The 13,231-nt window shown below is 38.8% G+C and overlaps 1 protein-coding gene across 6 annotated transcripts in view; it reads right to left on the bottom strand.

Annotated features, from left to right (window-relative positions):
* Nucleotides 1-13,231, bottom strand: part of TRPM3 (transient receptor potential cation channel subfamily M member 3) — a 418,794-nt gene that overhangs the window by 61,203 nt on the left and 344,360 nt on the right. For all 6 annotated transcript variants that reach the window (XM_032674617.1, XM_032674614.1, XM_032674615.1 and 3 more), the window contains exons 9-11: nucleotides 9,714-9,786; nucleotides 1,904-2,004; nucleotides 10-144 (exon numbers count right to left, since the gene is read on the bottom strand). In XM_032674617.1, the coding sequence (XP_032530508.1) occupies nucleotides 10-144; nucleotides 1,904-2,004; nucleotides 9,714-9,786 (309 nt within the window). The remainder of the gene's footprint in view (nucleotides 1-9; nucleotides 145-1,903; nucleotides 2,005-9,713; nucleotides 9,787-13,231) is intronic.

The following is a 13,231-nucleotide window of genomic DNA, read 5'->3' as shown; positions in this document are numbered from 1 at the left end:
TGGCCCTACCGTATTGTACAGTTCCTCTAGCCGGGAGATGGTGAGAAAACGATGCATGCTTACTCCATTTTCTATGAGTAATTTCACAAAATCCACTCTGTCCAACACCAGTGCATCCAGCATTGCTTGCTCAAGGGAACCCACCTGCAAAGCAAGTGATTAACTGAAGCAGTTCCTCAGCACAGCAGGCCTATATCCAGCTGGTTCAGTCGCCCTGGCACAAGCAAGGAACACTGACAAAATTCTGAGGGTTGCTTTTTACACTTAAAATGGGATAACCACTGTTTTAGTCTATAAAGGTTTCCCTTGCTCAAGGCTGCACTTCAAAATCGAATGTCAGAGTGCTAAGATGAAAATACTTTAGGAAAACCAGATTAGGATCAAGGAACTGGAGCTCAGAAAACTGTCTCATTATTATCTTTATTTTTTGTTTTCCTGTCAAACATTTTGTTTATATTGGATATATTTGTTATGTGTACATACAAACCCTTTAATTCTGTCTTTACTAGTGTTTTCCTCTGTTTGTGGTGTGAAAACTCAGGGAAACTTGGACACTCAGGAAATGGAAATAGCTTCATAATTTGCATTTCTTTGAAGGGCCAAATGCAAGAGGTCTTCTTACAAAAAACCTCTTCTTTTTATTTCTTGTAGGTCAGAAGGTGTCAGAATGATGAGAAATTATCTCACACTTCCAGCTTTTAGCTTGCAAAATGATTGCAGCTTGCTGCATTTATGCAAATTTTTGCTGTAATGTGGTGATGAAGAGATAACAGTAGGGGCAGTTTAGTACCATTAAAATCCCTCCTATGTTTTGATGCCATTAGTTTAGTACCATTAAAATCCCTCCTATGTTTTGATGCATACTTATGTCCAATATGGAAGACAAGATAAATAGTTCTATTCACTCCATAACTGAAAATCAAGGATTTTTGAAATTAGCTTTAAGGGGCTACAGCTAACTAAGGGGCTAACTAGCTTTCAGAAGCTACATTTAAAGCAACGATATTTAAACAGAAGCTTTTCCTATTGTTATAATTTTTCCATGGGGAGTTGTAAATGCTCACGTAATGGTAACATATGAAATTTTAATGACTATGATGAAATAAGTGCTACAGTAGTGAATATTCTGATAAAGGAGATAAAGGTAGAAATAGACTCCTCCTGTTTTTTTTTTTGGATGACTTCTACCACTGTAAAAACTGCAGCACAGTTTGGGAGTTGACTACTACTGTGCCCCACGCAGAGGAGTATTTATTTACAGCCCTATGACTCCTGCTGAGAAACTCTTCCCCTGTCTTCCCCGGGAATGGTGTTGGCCAGGGACCCTGCCACTGGAGCACAGATGTGAAGTAGGCAGATTGATGCAGAGCAGCAATGGGCACAGAGTTAACACCACATGAGGTCTGGGGCACAGCCCATCTGTGGTGGCACTGCTGATCAGCTCCTGTGATCGATTTGACCTCCAACATTTATGCAGCCTATTTTTGGCATCAAATCATCCTAGAATTCAGTATTTGCATATAGAAGCATATTGGTGGAAAAGCAATGTTTTGCTTTTCCTTTAATTTATAGCCTAGTACTGAAACATGGCTGTACACAGACATCAGTTTTTCTCACTTGTAGAATCATTGCTTGGTGGTATAAATCTGGTACTTCACTTTTTTTCAAAGATATGGTTTCCCACTGTTAAGGTGTCGCTAGATGTCACTATTTCCTTAGACAAGAAAAAACACATTAACGTCTCTGTAACTGTGCCTGCCTTCAGCAGCTGTGAATGTGAACCGCGTGTTTGGCTGTATTTTAAATTGTATTAAAACCACCACTGCCAACAGAATGGATGTACCGTAGCGCAGGGTTTAAAGCGTTTCCAGTAGAGGATGCTGTATATTTGTATATACTGTACCGGCCACTGTTGCCCGTAAATAAAGATCTGACTGCGAGCGATGTCTACTCTGTTCCAGGCTAGTGCTAGGCTCAGCTGGTCGGGAGCAGATGCGTTAGCCCCTTTGTATACAGACAGGGGTGCAGGCAGGAGAGAAGGAGAAAAAAGAAACAAGACATTAGACTCATTATGCCGTGGTAATTTCTCTTTTGTCAAAAGTCTCACAATGTCCCTGGCATTTCTGCAACTGATCTCATATTAAAACAAAACCAAACATTCCATTGTCCCTGTAATAAAATACTGGTTCTCAAATCTGAATCTATGGTTCTCAGGTTGTCTTGTAAACATTAATTATTCCCTCATATCCCACTTCAAAATACAGCAGATACAGGCGATATTGGAAGATGCAATTTGTGGTGGAGTGAAATGATTTCCCTCCTACCAGACAGGAAGCAAGAGAACAAGTCAGGAGGGATACTGACTGAGCTTCAGGAATACACATACACACACACACACGCGTACACACACACACATGTATGCACACAGGCACACACACACATATGCCTCTAGCAATTACAGGCAGATTTATCTCATACAGATACCACCAATTTCAGTAGTTGTGCATTTTTTTGCATATCTTATGCATTCCAACTTCTAAGAAGCATAGGAATTTCTCCTCTATCTCTTGGTACTGAGGGGTCTTGGTGGGAAAAAAATTCTGTTCACATATGTAATAATCATGTAAGAAAGCATTCTATAAAGCTGGTGTCAATGTATAATATACCCAATTTAAATAAGAAACTCTGCAGATGATAAGATGGGTTTGGAGCTGTTTGTTTTTGGGAGGGAGGATACGTTTTTCCCTGTAGTTTTAATGGACACTGTGGGACATTCCTGCCCTGCTGTGCTTTTTTAATATTTCATGGTTCTCAGCTGATTTATAAAAATGAAACAGCATTTGTGCTTCAGTACTGCAGGGAGAACTGGCCTGAATGAACTGACCAACCAAACAAATAAAGGGCCCTCTGACTTTTAACTACATATATGCTTGCAGTGGTTAGGTGATTGTATAAAGGCTTATTTTTTAAAGACCTCATAACTCCACTGGTTTTTTTGTCTTATTAATTCTTATACTGCTATCATAGAGTGAGGATAAATAAAAGCTTTTCATTATTTCAAAGCATATCTGTCTCCATTTCAGTACTATTGAAAACCACACACTGTTCCAGTTGAAAGTGGACTCTGAAACTGGGGGCATGGAAAACATTAATCTAGCTGTTGAAATTCTCTGTGAAGACCTTAATGAAAACCTTCACAAAGCTTAGCCTACAGTTTAATTTCATAACTTTCAACTTTGAAAATGTTGCCAAGTACTTGTCAATATCTACAGCAAATGTTTGGGAGATGGCAGACTGTAGATCATCCAGATCACATGCATACAGAAATGAGCTCTGATAAAAAGGTAGGCAGTGCAGGAACAGAACAACTGAAATAAATGAAGAAGAAAAAAAAGTGAAAATATTTCTGTGACTTCTGTGAGTAAGAAGTAACAGGAAGGCCCCTTTGCATAAGACACAACTTCTTATTGCTATATACTACAACACAGAAAAAAGCTCTCACAAGAGACCTCATGGGTAATGCCAATGACATCTGAAACTTCTGGAGTTTCTTACACAAGCAACACACAACATTCAAGAACAGAAAATATTTACCTTTGGGAAGAGCAAAAATGTCTCTACAGATTTATTTATTAAAACAGAAAAAAAATACCCGCAGTGAGTGTGATAGTACAGATAGTAGAAACTAAGTGCAGAGAGCAAATAATGTTCTTCCCTGTTCTGAAGCAAAAAAATAGATCTCCTTATTAGATCTCCTCCTTTCCATCCATGTGCCTGTAGAAGAAGTGAGAGCTTCAGCAGGTGCTCAGGCAAGATCTCTGGTGAGCCATTGAGGAGGCACATGGGTGAACTCTAAAATCCAGGGGCAGTGATGGTGATCTCACAGCCTGACATCATTTTGCTCATGCGATGAGGGAGCTCCACTTCCTCATTTTCCTAAACTGACTGCAGCCTACAGTCTGGGTAGGCAGGGGTGCCACCTGGTTAGAAACCAGAATTTTTGGATCAAAAGACGATCAGATGGTCTTGGGGAGAGAACTGGGCTACTTACACTGCCCTCACTTCAGCCAGAGGTCAAGCAAAATCAGAGAGGCTTCAGGTGAACAATTTCTGAGCCTTAGCAGGGAGTCTTCTCCAGTTTGTGTCAAGTGACCCTTGCAGTCCTGGGTCTTTCTGAGCTTTAGGAAAGATCCAGCTGCTGAATGAACACAGGGCCTTCTGGTGCCTCTGGTCATATGAAGGAGCAACTGGCATGGGGTATGAGATAGTGCCTGCTCAGCAGTTCATCAGAATTGTTTTCTTTGAGCAGGCTCATTGCTCCAAATACTGAGCAGAGGGGAAAGCAAGCCATGGTCCAGCCTCTGCCCTCCCCATTTCCCTCAATGGTGCTTAAAGGTGACAGGTTTTCCTGTGGGTGCAAGTGCAGTCCCAGAGTTGAGGCTCTTCTCAGTGCTTGTTGCCATTATAGTTGACTATAACTGGCTTCCTGGAAAGCCCTTGCATCCTTCTCCTCTTTTCTGTCTTCTCTGTGGGGTTTTCAGGTGAATGTGGATTACACTGATGTTACTTAAGAGGAGAAGGAAAATAAATGCTATAAAATTTTGTGCAGAGCAGCATATGGGCTGTGGAGGCCTTTTAATCGATTTTATTCTAAGATGGAACTGATGACCTTTGTCTCATATGAAGAAGAAAGTATTCAGGTTATTTTAGGTGAAATTCTGCCTAGTATTAAGAAATATGAATAATTCCATTGATATAAGAAAAACTCCCCAGAAAAAAAGTGAGATGGGCTTTCTTAAGACACTGTCTCCTTTCAGTCATTTCCTTGATTGCATTCAGTGCCATAGTACACGAATTTGAGTCAGTAAGAAGAATCCAAAAAGTGATCTCTCCAAGGATGCATCTCACTCATGAGTATCACTGTAATGTACCCAAATCAAAGCCAAAGGATATTTGGGAAATAAAAAAATAAGGTGGAGTTAATAATCTATTGTATTGTATTATTTTAATTCCTGTAGCATACTTACTCCATCCAATAATGTTTTAGGCAAAATGACTAATGTCTCTGTAATATTTACTCACTATCCTGGTATCTGGCTGATTGTAAGATATGTTTCTCAAAAGAATGTTTTAAGACTATGACTAATGTCTACAGTGTGACTCTTCCTCACTTCATCTGCTCCTAGAAGAATAGTTACGTTTGGGATGCAATGCACTGATTTGGCAGTTTTTGGTATAGATATTGTGGGATATAGATGGACTCCTGGGACAGCTGTTAGTTCATGGAGATGGTAACTTTATGTTCTTAGGCTGCTATCCAGGAGTGCTTGGTTATCTTGCATAGATTCTTCTGATAAAAAGTCACATGATCTATTCACAATATTTTGGACCCAAAATGCAATACTCCTTGATGACAAAGCCTGGGACCATAAACTTGCCTCTCTATCCTAGGTTATCCGGGGTACACTTCAGACAATGAGTCTTGTGCCCTTGCAGGATACCAGGTTACTGAAAAGGTTTTATATACTTATTACTACAGGCTTTTATACACTGGCTAAAGCTTACTGTGACCAATGTAAATCTCTAAACAATTCTCTGGGAATAGCCTATGACCTTAGCGCTCAGGAATCCAGAAAGCTGAAATGACACAAAACTGATCTACCCAGACAGAAGTGGTTGTTGGACACTCATTTCCACAGTGCATCTAAGCATGTCAGTGTCCTCTTTGAATCAACATCTAAAGAAAAGAATTAGATTAGGGAAAACAGCAATCCTAACAAACTTTCTGCTCTGTGTCTCAGCAGACCCTAGCTGTCTTCTGTTTCAGCAGCTGTTTAGTGAAAAGGCTGGGTCTCCACTGCATTTTCTACAAAAATCTCCCTGGCATTTAGCAAATCAACTGACAATAACAAAGCTGATAGCACAAACAGCTGTAAGAGCAGTAACCAGATATCTGACCTAGCTCTGAAATCTGTTTGTGTCCGTGATTTCATGGCTGGCAGACTATTGCACTTTCTTCCTGGACCATCTGATACCACACGATGCCTATTCAAGGGGCATGAATCTTGACTTATTCACAGGCTGGAAAAATATGCAGAGACATCAGATTTGCATTAGCCTGACATAGGCTATCTCAGAGGGTTGTACTGCAACAATGTTACCATGCATATACCACACAGCACCTCTTACCCAGTGTAACAATTGCACTGGGAAGGTTTCTGGAGTACCATCTGAAACATGGCTGGTGCTAGTCTGCTCCAGACGTTGCAACAGCTTCGTGAACTGGGATCTTTCATGCCACTTCAAAACAAGTACTTTTTTAGAACATCTCCATATGCTGTCTTTAACTTCCCTGTCATAATGCCTTCTGCTTAGCTAGCAGCTGCAAAAGGACAAAATCCATTACGATTTGAGTTCCAACTGTTCAAGTTAAGAGAGCATAAACAGTTAAACTGTATCAATAAATCTGCTTGCAACAAATTCATGCCATTGGAAACTTACTTCCCACGTTTGCACTCCTCTCAAAATTAAAAAAAAAATAAAAATAGAGGAATTCACAAACCATATGCTGTTGTGACATCCATGCAATGTAAATTGATAACCACTTTGGATGCCGTTCTGTAGTTTATTGGAGATCATTCCCAATAAGGATAGATTTGCTGACAAAATTAAACAAGTTACTCATGAAAACAAACAAAGAAACAACATGTGATGCAGGGTTTGGGGCTTGCCGAATATCCTGTCCAAGACAGTTCCTGAATTGGTAGTGTGTCTGGTGTGGGTTTAAAAGAGACTAGTTAATCACAAATTTTACACAGCACGTAGGAATGGTACGTTGTGTTTCTCAATCCTTGCCCCCCTCCTCCCTGACCAAATCACTCACATCAGGGGCGGATGGGTAATTAGCTGGTGTGCTCCTCTTGCACTATCAAGAACTGCAAATTCCTCATCAGTGAGACTGAGAAGAAGTTACAAATAATCACTCAGTGGTTTCATACTTGGCTCTACCCCATTTTTTCACACACTGCTGGAGAGTAGAAAGAGATTAATTCTTAAATCTAAATTTAAGAATTTTAAGATAACTCAGACCCAATACCCAAATCAGCTTACTTATTTATTTTACTTATTACAATTATTATTTTTTTTAATTATAGAGACATGCAAATGTGGTAAGTAAGTTTCCAATGGCAAGAATCCAATGGTATGAAAATTCCAATGGCATGAAAAAAATATTTTACTTATTACAAATCAATAGACAAGTAGTTCAGCATTGCTACCTCAGACTTCCTGATTTGATCAAAACCCAACTACCCATCAGCCTAATGGAGTATTTACAGAAGGTCAGTATTTCTTTCAAAGTGGGACAGAACCTTTGTACAGAGATGTGAATAACTGTGTGAATAAGGACAGTTGACTTGCCTGAGACAAGAGATCTCATCTTTGCACATACTGATTAAAAAAGGTTATCTGGACTTTTACGCCTTGTGATCAGAAGCCTCAGGCTAATCAGAGATGTCTGATAAATCCAATCTAATGAAAGGAGATGTCAAAATTACTTACACAGATCCAGGTACCTCCTGAGTCAAAAGAAGTTCCCTATTATGTCTTGCACTATTAATATGAAGAAGAAAGGTAATTTTATTTTACTAGGGGGACAATAGCACCAATTAGGCACTAGAAATGGGTATTCCAGATCAGAGAGGACTAGTCATATACTGAAACAGCAACTATAGAACAGTTGCTCATGTAAATACTGCAAAAGAACATTCCAAATAGAAAACAATCCCTTGCAGGTCTACAATTTATTTTCTTCAGGTTCCAAGAGTCAGTTTTCAGAAGACTCCAGGGACCTATGCTGGGATTTAGATCTTGAAAATAAACCTAGAAAAAGTGGAATCACAACTTTAAGACATTTTTGTGTCTTACTAGTAGAACAAGAGCAGTACTTTCAGACATTGTCTTAAGAACAAATGTAAAGAGAATAACTTTCCAGTGAAAGGAAATGAAGGATTCAGTTTTATTTAAGATAAAAATGAAATCTGCAATTAAATTATTTCCTAAGGATAAAAAAGAGGAATTTGGTGATGGATGCAATTCTTGTTCTTGCTTTGAATTAATTTATCTTTCCTTTCTTCACTTTGATTTATATTTTTTCTGTGTGAATGCAGATGGCTAAAATTCCTTACTTCTGGGTAGCAGCAGCAAAATAGTCATGTTGGCTGTAGGACAAACAACTGATATCTTGATTGGAATGATCAAAGGAAGTGGAGTAAACAATACTAGAGAAGCCTAAAGAAACAAAAGCTGCTGAGCAAAGTAAGGACAGCTCTTTTCCTTGGTTGATAGCTATCAGCTTTCAATCATACTTTTGAAGTCACCAGGGCTTCTTTACTTTTCCTGTTCAGACCTTTGTTTTAAATGTTTGAAGTAAAATTTTTTAAATGGGATTAAAATTGTGCAGAAGGCAAAATACTATTTTGTATGGTTAGGTGAAAGTTACTCAGGCCTTCTCTCTTCATATATATTTTTTGTGAACCTGAACAGGAAGAAACTGAGAGGAAAACTGAGCCCTGGAACAAGCAAGAATAATGGCGATTACCTTTTGAATACTCAGTAAATCTATTACATTTTCTGTTGCGACTCAGATTCAGGTCTGACCCACCTGTACACTCTTATTCAGGTGATGGGGTGATCAAGAGCATACTGACAACTAACTGTCGAAGAGCCTTATGAAGTGTAAGTTTTCCTAATTACCTTTGTAATTCCATTCCCTCATGTTTCTAAGATTGGTCCTTAATTTTGTTTGGTATGTCTTATTCTCTGTTTTTAAAATCAGTATGGTCAGTACTACATAGCACAAACTAGTCAAGACAGCAACGAGATGACCATGGTGATTGATGAATGCAGTTTGTGAAAATCTCTTTTGGGGGAATACCATTCACATGGAAGGCTAGAACCTACCAGTCATTGTTTAGGTGAGTACCCTTGACTGGGAAAATTACATGTGCTCTAGAGCCTTTAAAATCTCACCTGTTTCTGTATTTGCAAGCAGGTACTAAATTACCTGATAATATAAGATTTTGAAGGAAGCTAAGCTAAATGGTGGGTCTGCAAGACCAGGGTCTATAAGGAACTGTAGCAACAGCAGATTTATTGTGAGAACTCTTCTAAGAGTGTAAGTGTAAAATGTAATGGTTTAGAAAGATTTAACAACATGTCAAGTTTAAGATAAAAACCCCTACTACCCCAATAGCTGAATTCTTAACTCTAGCAGTGACGTTGGAAGGAATCCCACACCATTTCCAGACTTTCCTAGGATAACTACAAATAACTTTCTACTTTGACAATAGAGCTGGTTTTATCTAAATGGATGTTTTAGCCATCAAGGTAATCTAAGTCTGAGAAGTTCTTAGGCTGTCTTCTTGTGAATACTAACCTTTTCAAGTAACTGGTGGGGGGTCACCACTGATGTTTCTTGTGACACGTTTGTGATTGTGGGTGGAGAACAAAAATTCAGAAAGGAATGACATCAGCTATTTAAACACTAAAGACAGAGCTGGATTTGTATAAAGCCGTTAGGGCGACAGGTGTACTTCAGTTTTGTATCAGATTTGCCATCTTGATACAATAGGTATCATCAATAAATGAAGGTTTCAGCATAGGACAGACACAGACTGGATTGATACAGACTCAATGTGGGGTGAAACTGTTACCTTTTAGTAGTGCTGTCAGGATAGCTAAATCAATATCCTGATGTCCTTCCGATCCCATGCGAAAAACTGTGATCTGAAATGTTAAAAGACAATACTGTTACTGAAACCTGAGTAATTTTTAAAAAAAGAACATAGGGCAGCATCACTTGATTGTCAAAATGTCCTGATGGCTACAAGATGATCTTACTTTATATAGGAGAAGCTTATTAGACTAACATATCAACATTTACACATGAGTATTAACATATCAGTATTTTTTATGACATAAAATTTACCAGAGAAATTGTATTAATGATCATACAGGCAAAGTAAGGTATTTATTGACACTTAAAGGGTGAAATTAGAGATGAAGCAATGTTTTTCTACTAAATAGAGACATTAGACTTCGTGTTCCCAATAGATTACAAGGAGGATTTAGGTATATTGTAAGCTGTGGACCTGAAGGATAACATGGCATTGAATAAATATTGTTAATTGAAATTAGCAATATATTCAGTGATTGACCTTGTGATTTCATATAGCAGTAAGTTAGATAAATAATCTAAGAATTATGCTTCTAGAAGGTCCAGAAACATTTCTAGCCACGTATGGCCAGTGACATTTCACTGTAAATGACAGGGTTTGAGGAAGTGAGTAAGATACACAATTCATAAAGAATAAGAATGAATATAGTGCATCTGCTCTTTCTATCCAGATTCACTCTTGGTTAAGACTGCACTGAAACATATAGAAATGTAAATCCCCTTGCTCCTTTTGTTGCCATGGCAATAGTTGTTCTTGGGCTTCTGCTTCTTGTGAAGCAACAGAGACTGCAGCTTTTTACTAGAGCCTTTCCTTTACTCACAAAAACTATGTCATCATTTTTATCTGAATATCTGTTACCTTGTTATATTATATTTTTCTCCTGTCAGTATGGACTGCCTCAATTCTTTTATTTTTTTTTTAATAGACACCTTTAATTAGGAATTGTGTAAACATATTTTATACCCATATTCAGCAACATATGTTGTTTCCATGTTCCTAGATTGCTATTCATACAGCACAGGAGCAGCACAGTTGCACAGGAGCAGCATCTGGTACAGAGCAAACATCAGGGCACAAAGACCTGTCTACCATCACAGGGGAAGGAGATCTATGAAGTCTCAAGGCTAAGGCATCACTTTGGTGATAAGCTTCAATTTGACAGTTGAAATAGTGCTGCAGAGCATACCCCAGGAAATCCAGTGTAGCCTTCCTGTAGCACCTATTCTACCTTCATTTGATCTTAGAGGTTCAGGGTTTTCAGAGGGAGCTAAGAGGATTTGGCATCAGTGACAGTACTATAGCATCTTAGAGGCTAAAAAGACAAACTGGATAAAGTAATAGGAAACTGTCTTAGCTCAATTAGTCAATCAATTTAGATGATGTCTAAAACAATTAATATAAGAAAGCATAAGTTAGGCAACCTCCCCAGCTAAAGTATCCTGTTTTCAAGTTAGACCCTTTAAAGTATTGCTGAAACAAATCATAAATGACATTTTAACGAACCATTTTCTCTCTTCCTCCAAAATTTGCCGAAGTTTCTGGCAAACTACTTGATGTCTACACCCATACCACAACTTTAGAATAGAATAGAATAGAATAGGAACAGAATAGTTGGAAGACACCTGCAACAATCATTTAGTCCAAATGCCTAAACAAAAGTTAAAGCATGGTATTAAGGGCATTGTCCAAATGGTTCTTAAACACTGACAAACATGGGCATCAAGCACCTCTCCAGGAAGCCTGTTCCAGGGTTTGATTACTCTCTTTTAAAGAAAAGTTGCATGACAATTTTCCAAATGTTTTTCTTATTTCCTCAATGACTGGCAACAAAGCTTTCTCAGCAGTGCAGTCAGTCTACCCACAGGTAATGTGAGTAGAAATACACATTTCTGCATATTTCTCATCTCAAAACACAATCAACATGGGAGCTGATGAGGTCAGACTCTCTACTGTACGTGGTCATGATGTGCTTCCCATGCCACAGATGACAAACTTGGAGGTGCAAGTTTGGCAAAATGGCAAAATGTCCTTCTTATTCTTTAAGGCCAAAGGTGAGGCAGTCTGCACACTGGGGTCTGAACACACTGAACAACAGGAGTTCAGAAGAGAAATAAAGAGCATCTCAAACAAACACAAGCTCAGTGAAGTCCCAGCTTAATAAAGAGGCATTATATAAACTGCAAGTACTGAATGGCTTATCACCACAGGAAAATTAAAGGAAGTACTTTGCCTATATTAGATCACATATAACCTTAAACTTCCAATTTCTCTTTCATTCCTCTTCCCTGCATGCATCAGAAAAATAAACCCAATTCAGCAGAACAAAGTGTTGCTGTAGTAAAAATAAAATAGGACTAAGTAACTTCGTCACATTAGGATAAAAAGACTGTCTTTCCGCAGCAACTGTTGCTTTATTATTATTTTTAAGATGCTTAGCATAACTCAAGTAGTAAAATAAAGAAGATAAACCACGGCAAAAAAAAAAAAGAACGGAAATTGAAAGAGTACTCAAACTCATACCAGAATTATTATAATTTTGGGATTGTGTCCAAAACTTAACTAGAATTTTAGACAGAATCAAGGAAAAATATGATAATTCACAGAATCATATAATCATAGAATTCTTTAGTTTGGAGAAGACATCTGAGATCATGACCCAGTATTGCCAAGTCCACCACTAAACCATGTCCCTAAGTGCCACATCTACTCATCTTTTAAATACCTCCAGGGATGGTGACTCAACCACTTCCCTGCACAGTTGTTTCAGCTGCTCAAGAGTCGCTTGACAGCTTGATAACTCTTTCAGTGAAGATTTGTTTCCTAATATCCAATCCAATCCCCCATTTCTGCAACTTGAGACTGTTTCCTCTTGTCCTGTCACCTATTACCTGGGAGAAGAGACCGATCACCACCTTTCCACAACATCCTTTCAGGGTAATTGTAGAGAGTGATGAGGTCTCCTCTGAGCCTCCTTTTCTCCAGACTAAACAATCCCAGCTCCCTCAGCCACTCCTCTTCCGATTTGTGCTCCAGATCCTTCACCACCTCCATTGCCCTTCTCTGGACAAGCTCAAGTACCTCAATGTTTTTCTGGTCGTGAGAGACACAGAATTGAACACAGGCCTCAAGATGTGGCCTCAGCAGTGCCAAGTACAGGGCATGGTCACTGCTCTGGTCCTGCTGGTTGCACTATTGCTGATACAAACCAGGATGCCATTGGCCTTCTTGGCCACCTGGGCACATTGCTGACTCATGTTCAGTTGGCTGTCAATCACATGTCAACTTAATTTGAAAATGCTGTGAGTTTAGTATCTCAAAGACTCAGCTGGTACTGTAGACTTTTGCCTTTTCTGAATGTCTGGAATCTTTTAGGACAGTAAACAGATATATTCAGGCTCTCCTTAAGGATTAGATAAACTGTAACTATCCATAGTTGCTTTTTCTCTGTGGCAGAAGCACTTCTCCTGTTCAAGGTAACTAAACTTTTGTCCAGG

Source organism: Chiroxiphia lanceolata, chromosome Z, assembly GCF_009829145.1.
Source record: "Chiroxiphia lanceolata isolate bChiLan1 chromosome Z, bChiLan1.pri, whole genome shotgun sequence".
In the NCBI taxonomy this organism is placed as follows: Eukaryota; Metazoa; Chordata; class Aves; order Passeriformes; family Pipridae; genus Chiroxiphia; species Chiroxiphia lanceolata.
Note: the sequence above shows the minus strand (reverse complement) of the source record. Positions and strands in the feature narration are given on the sequence as shown.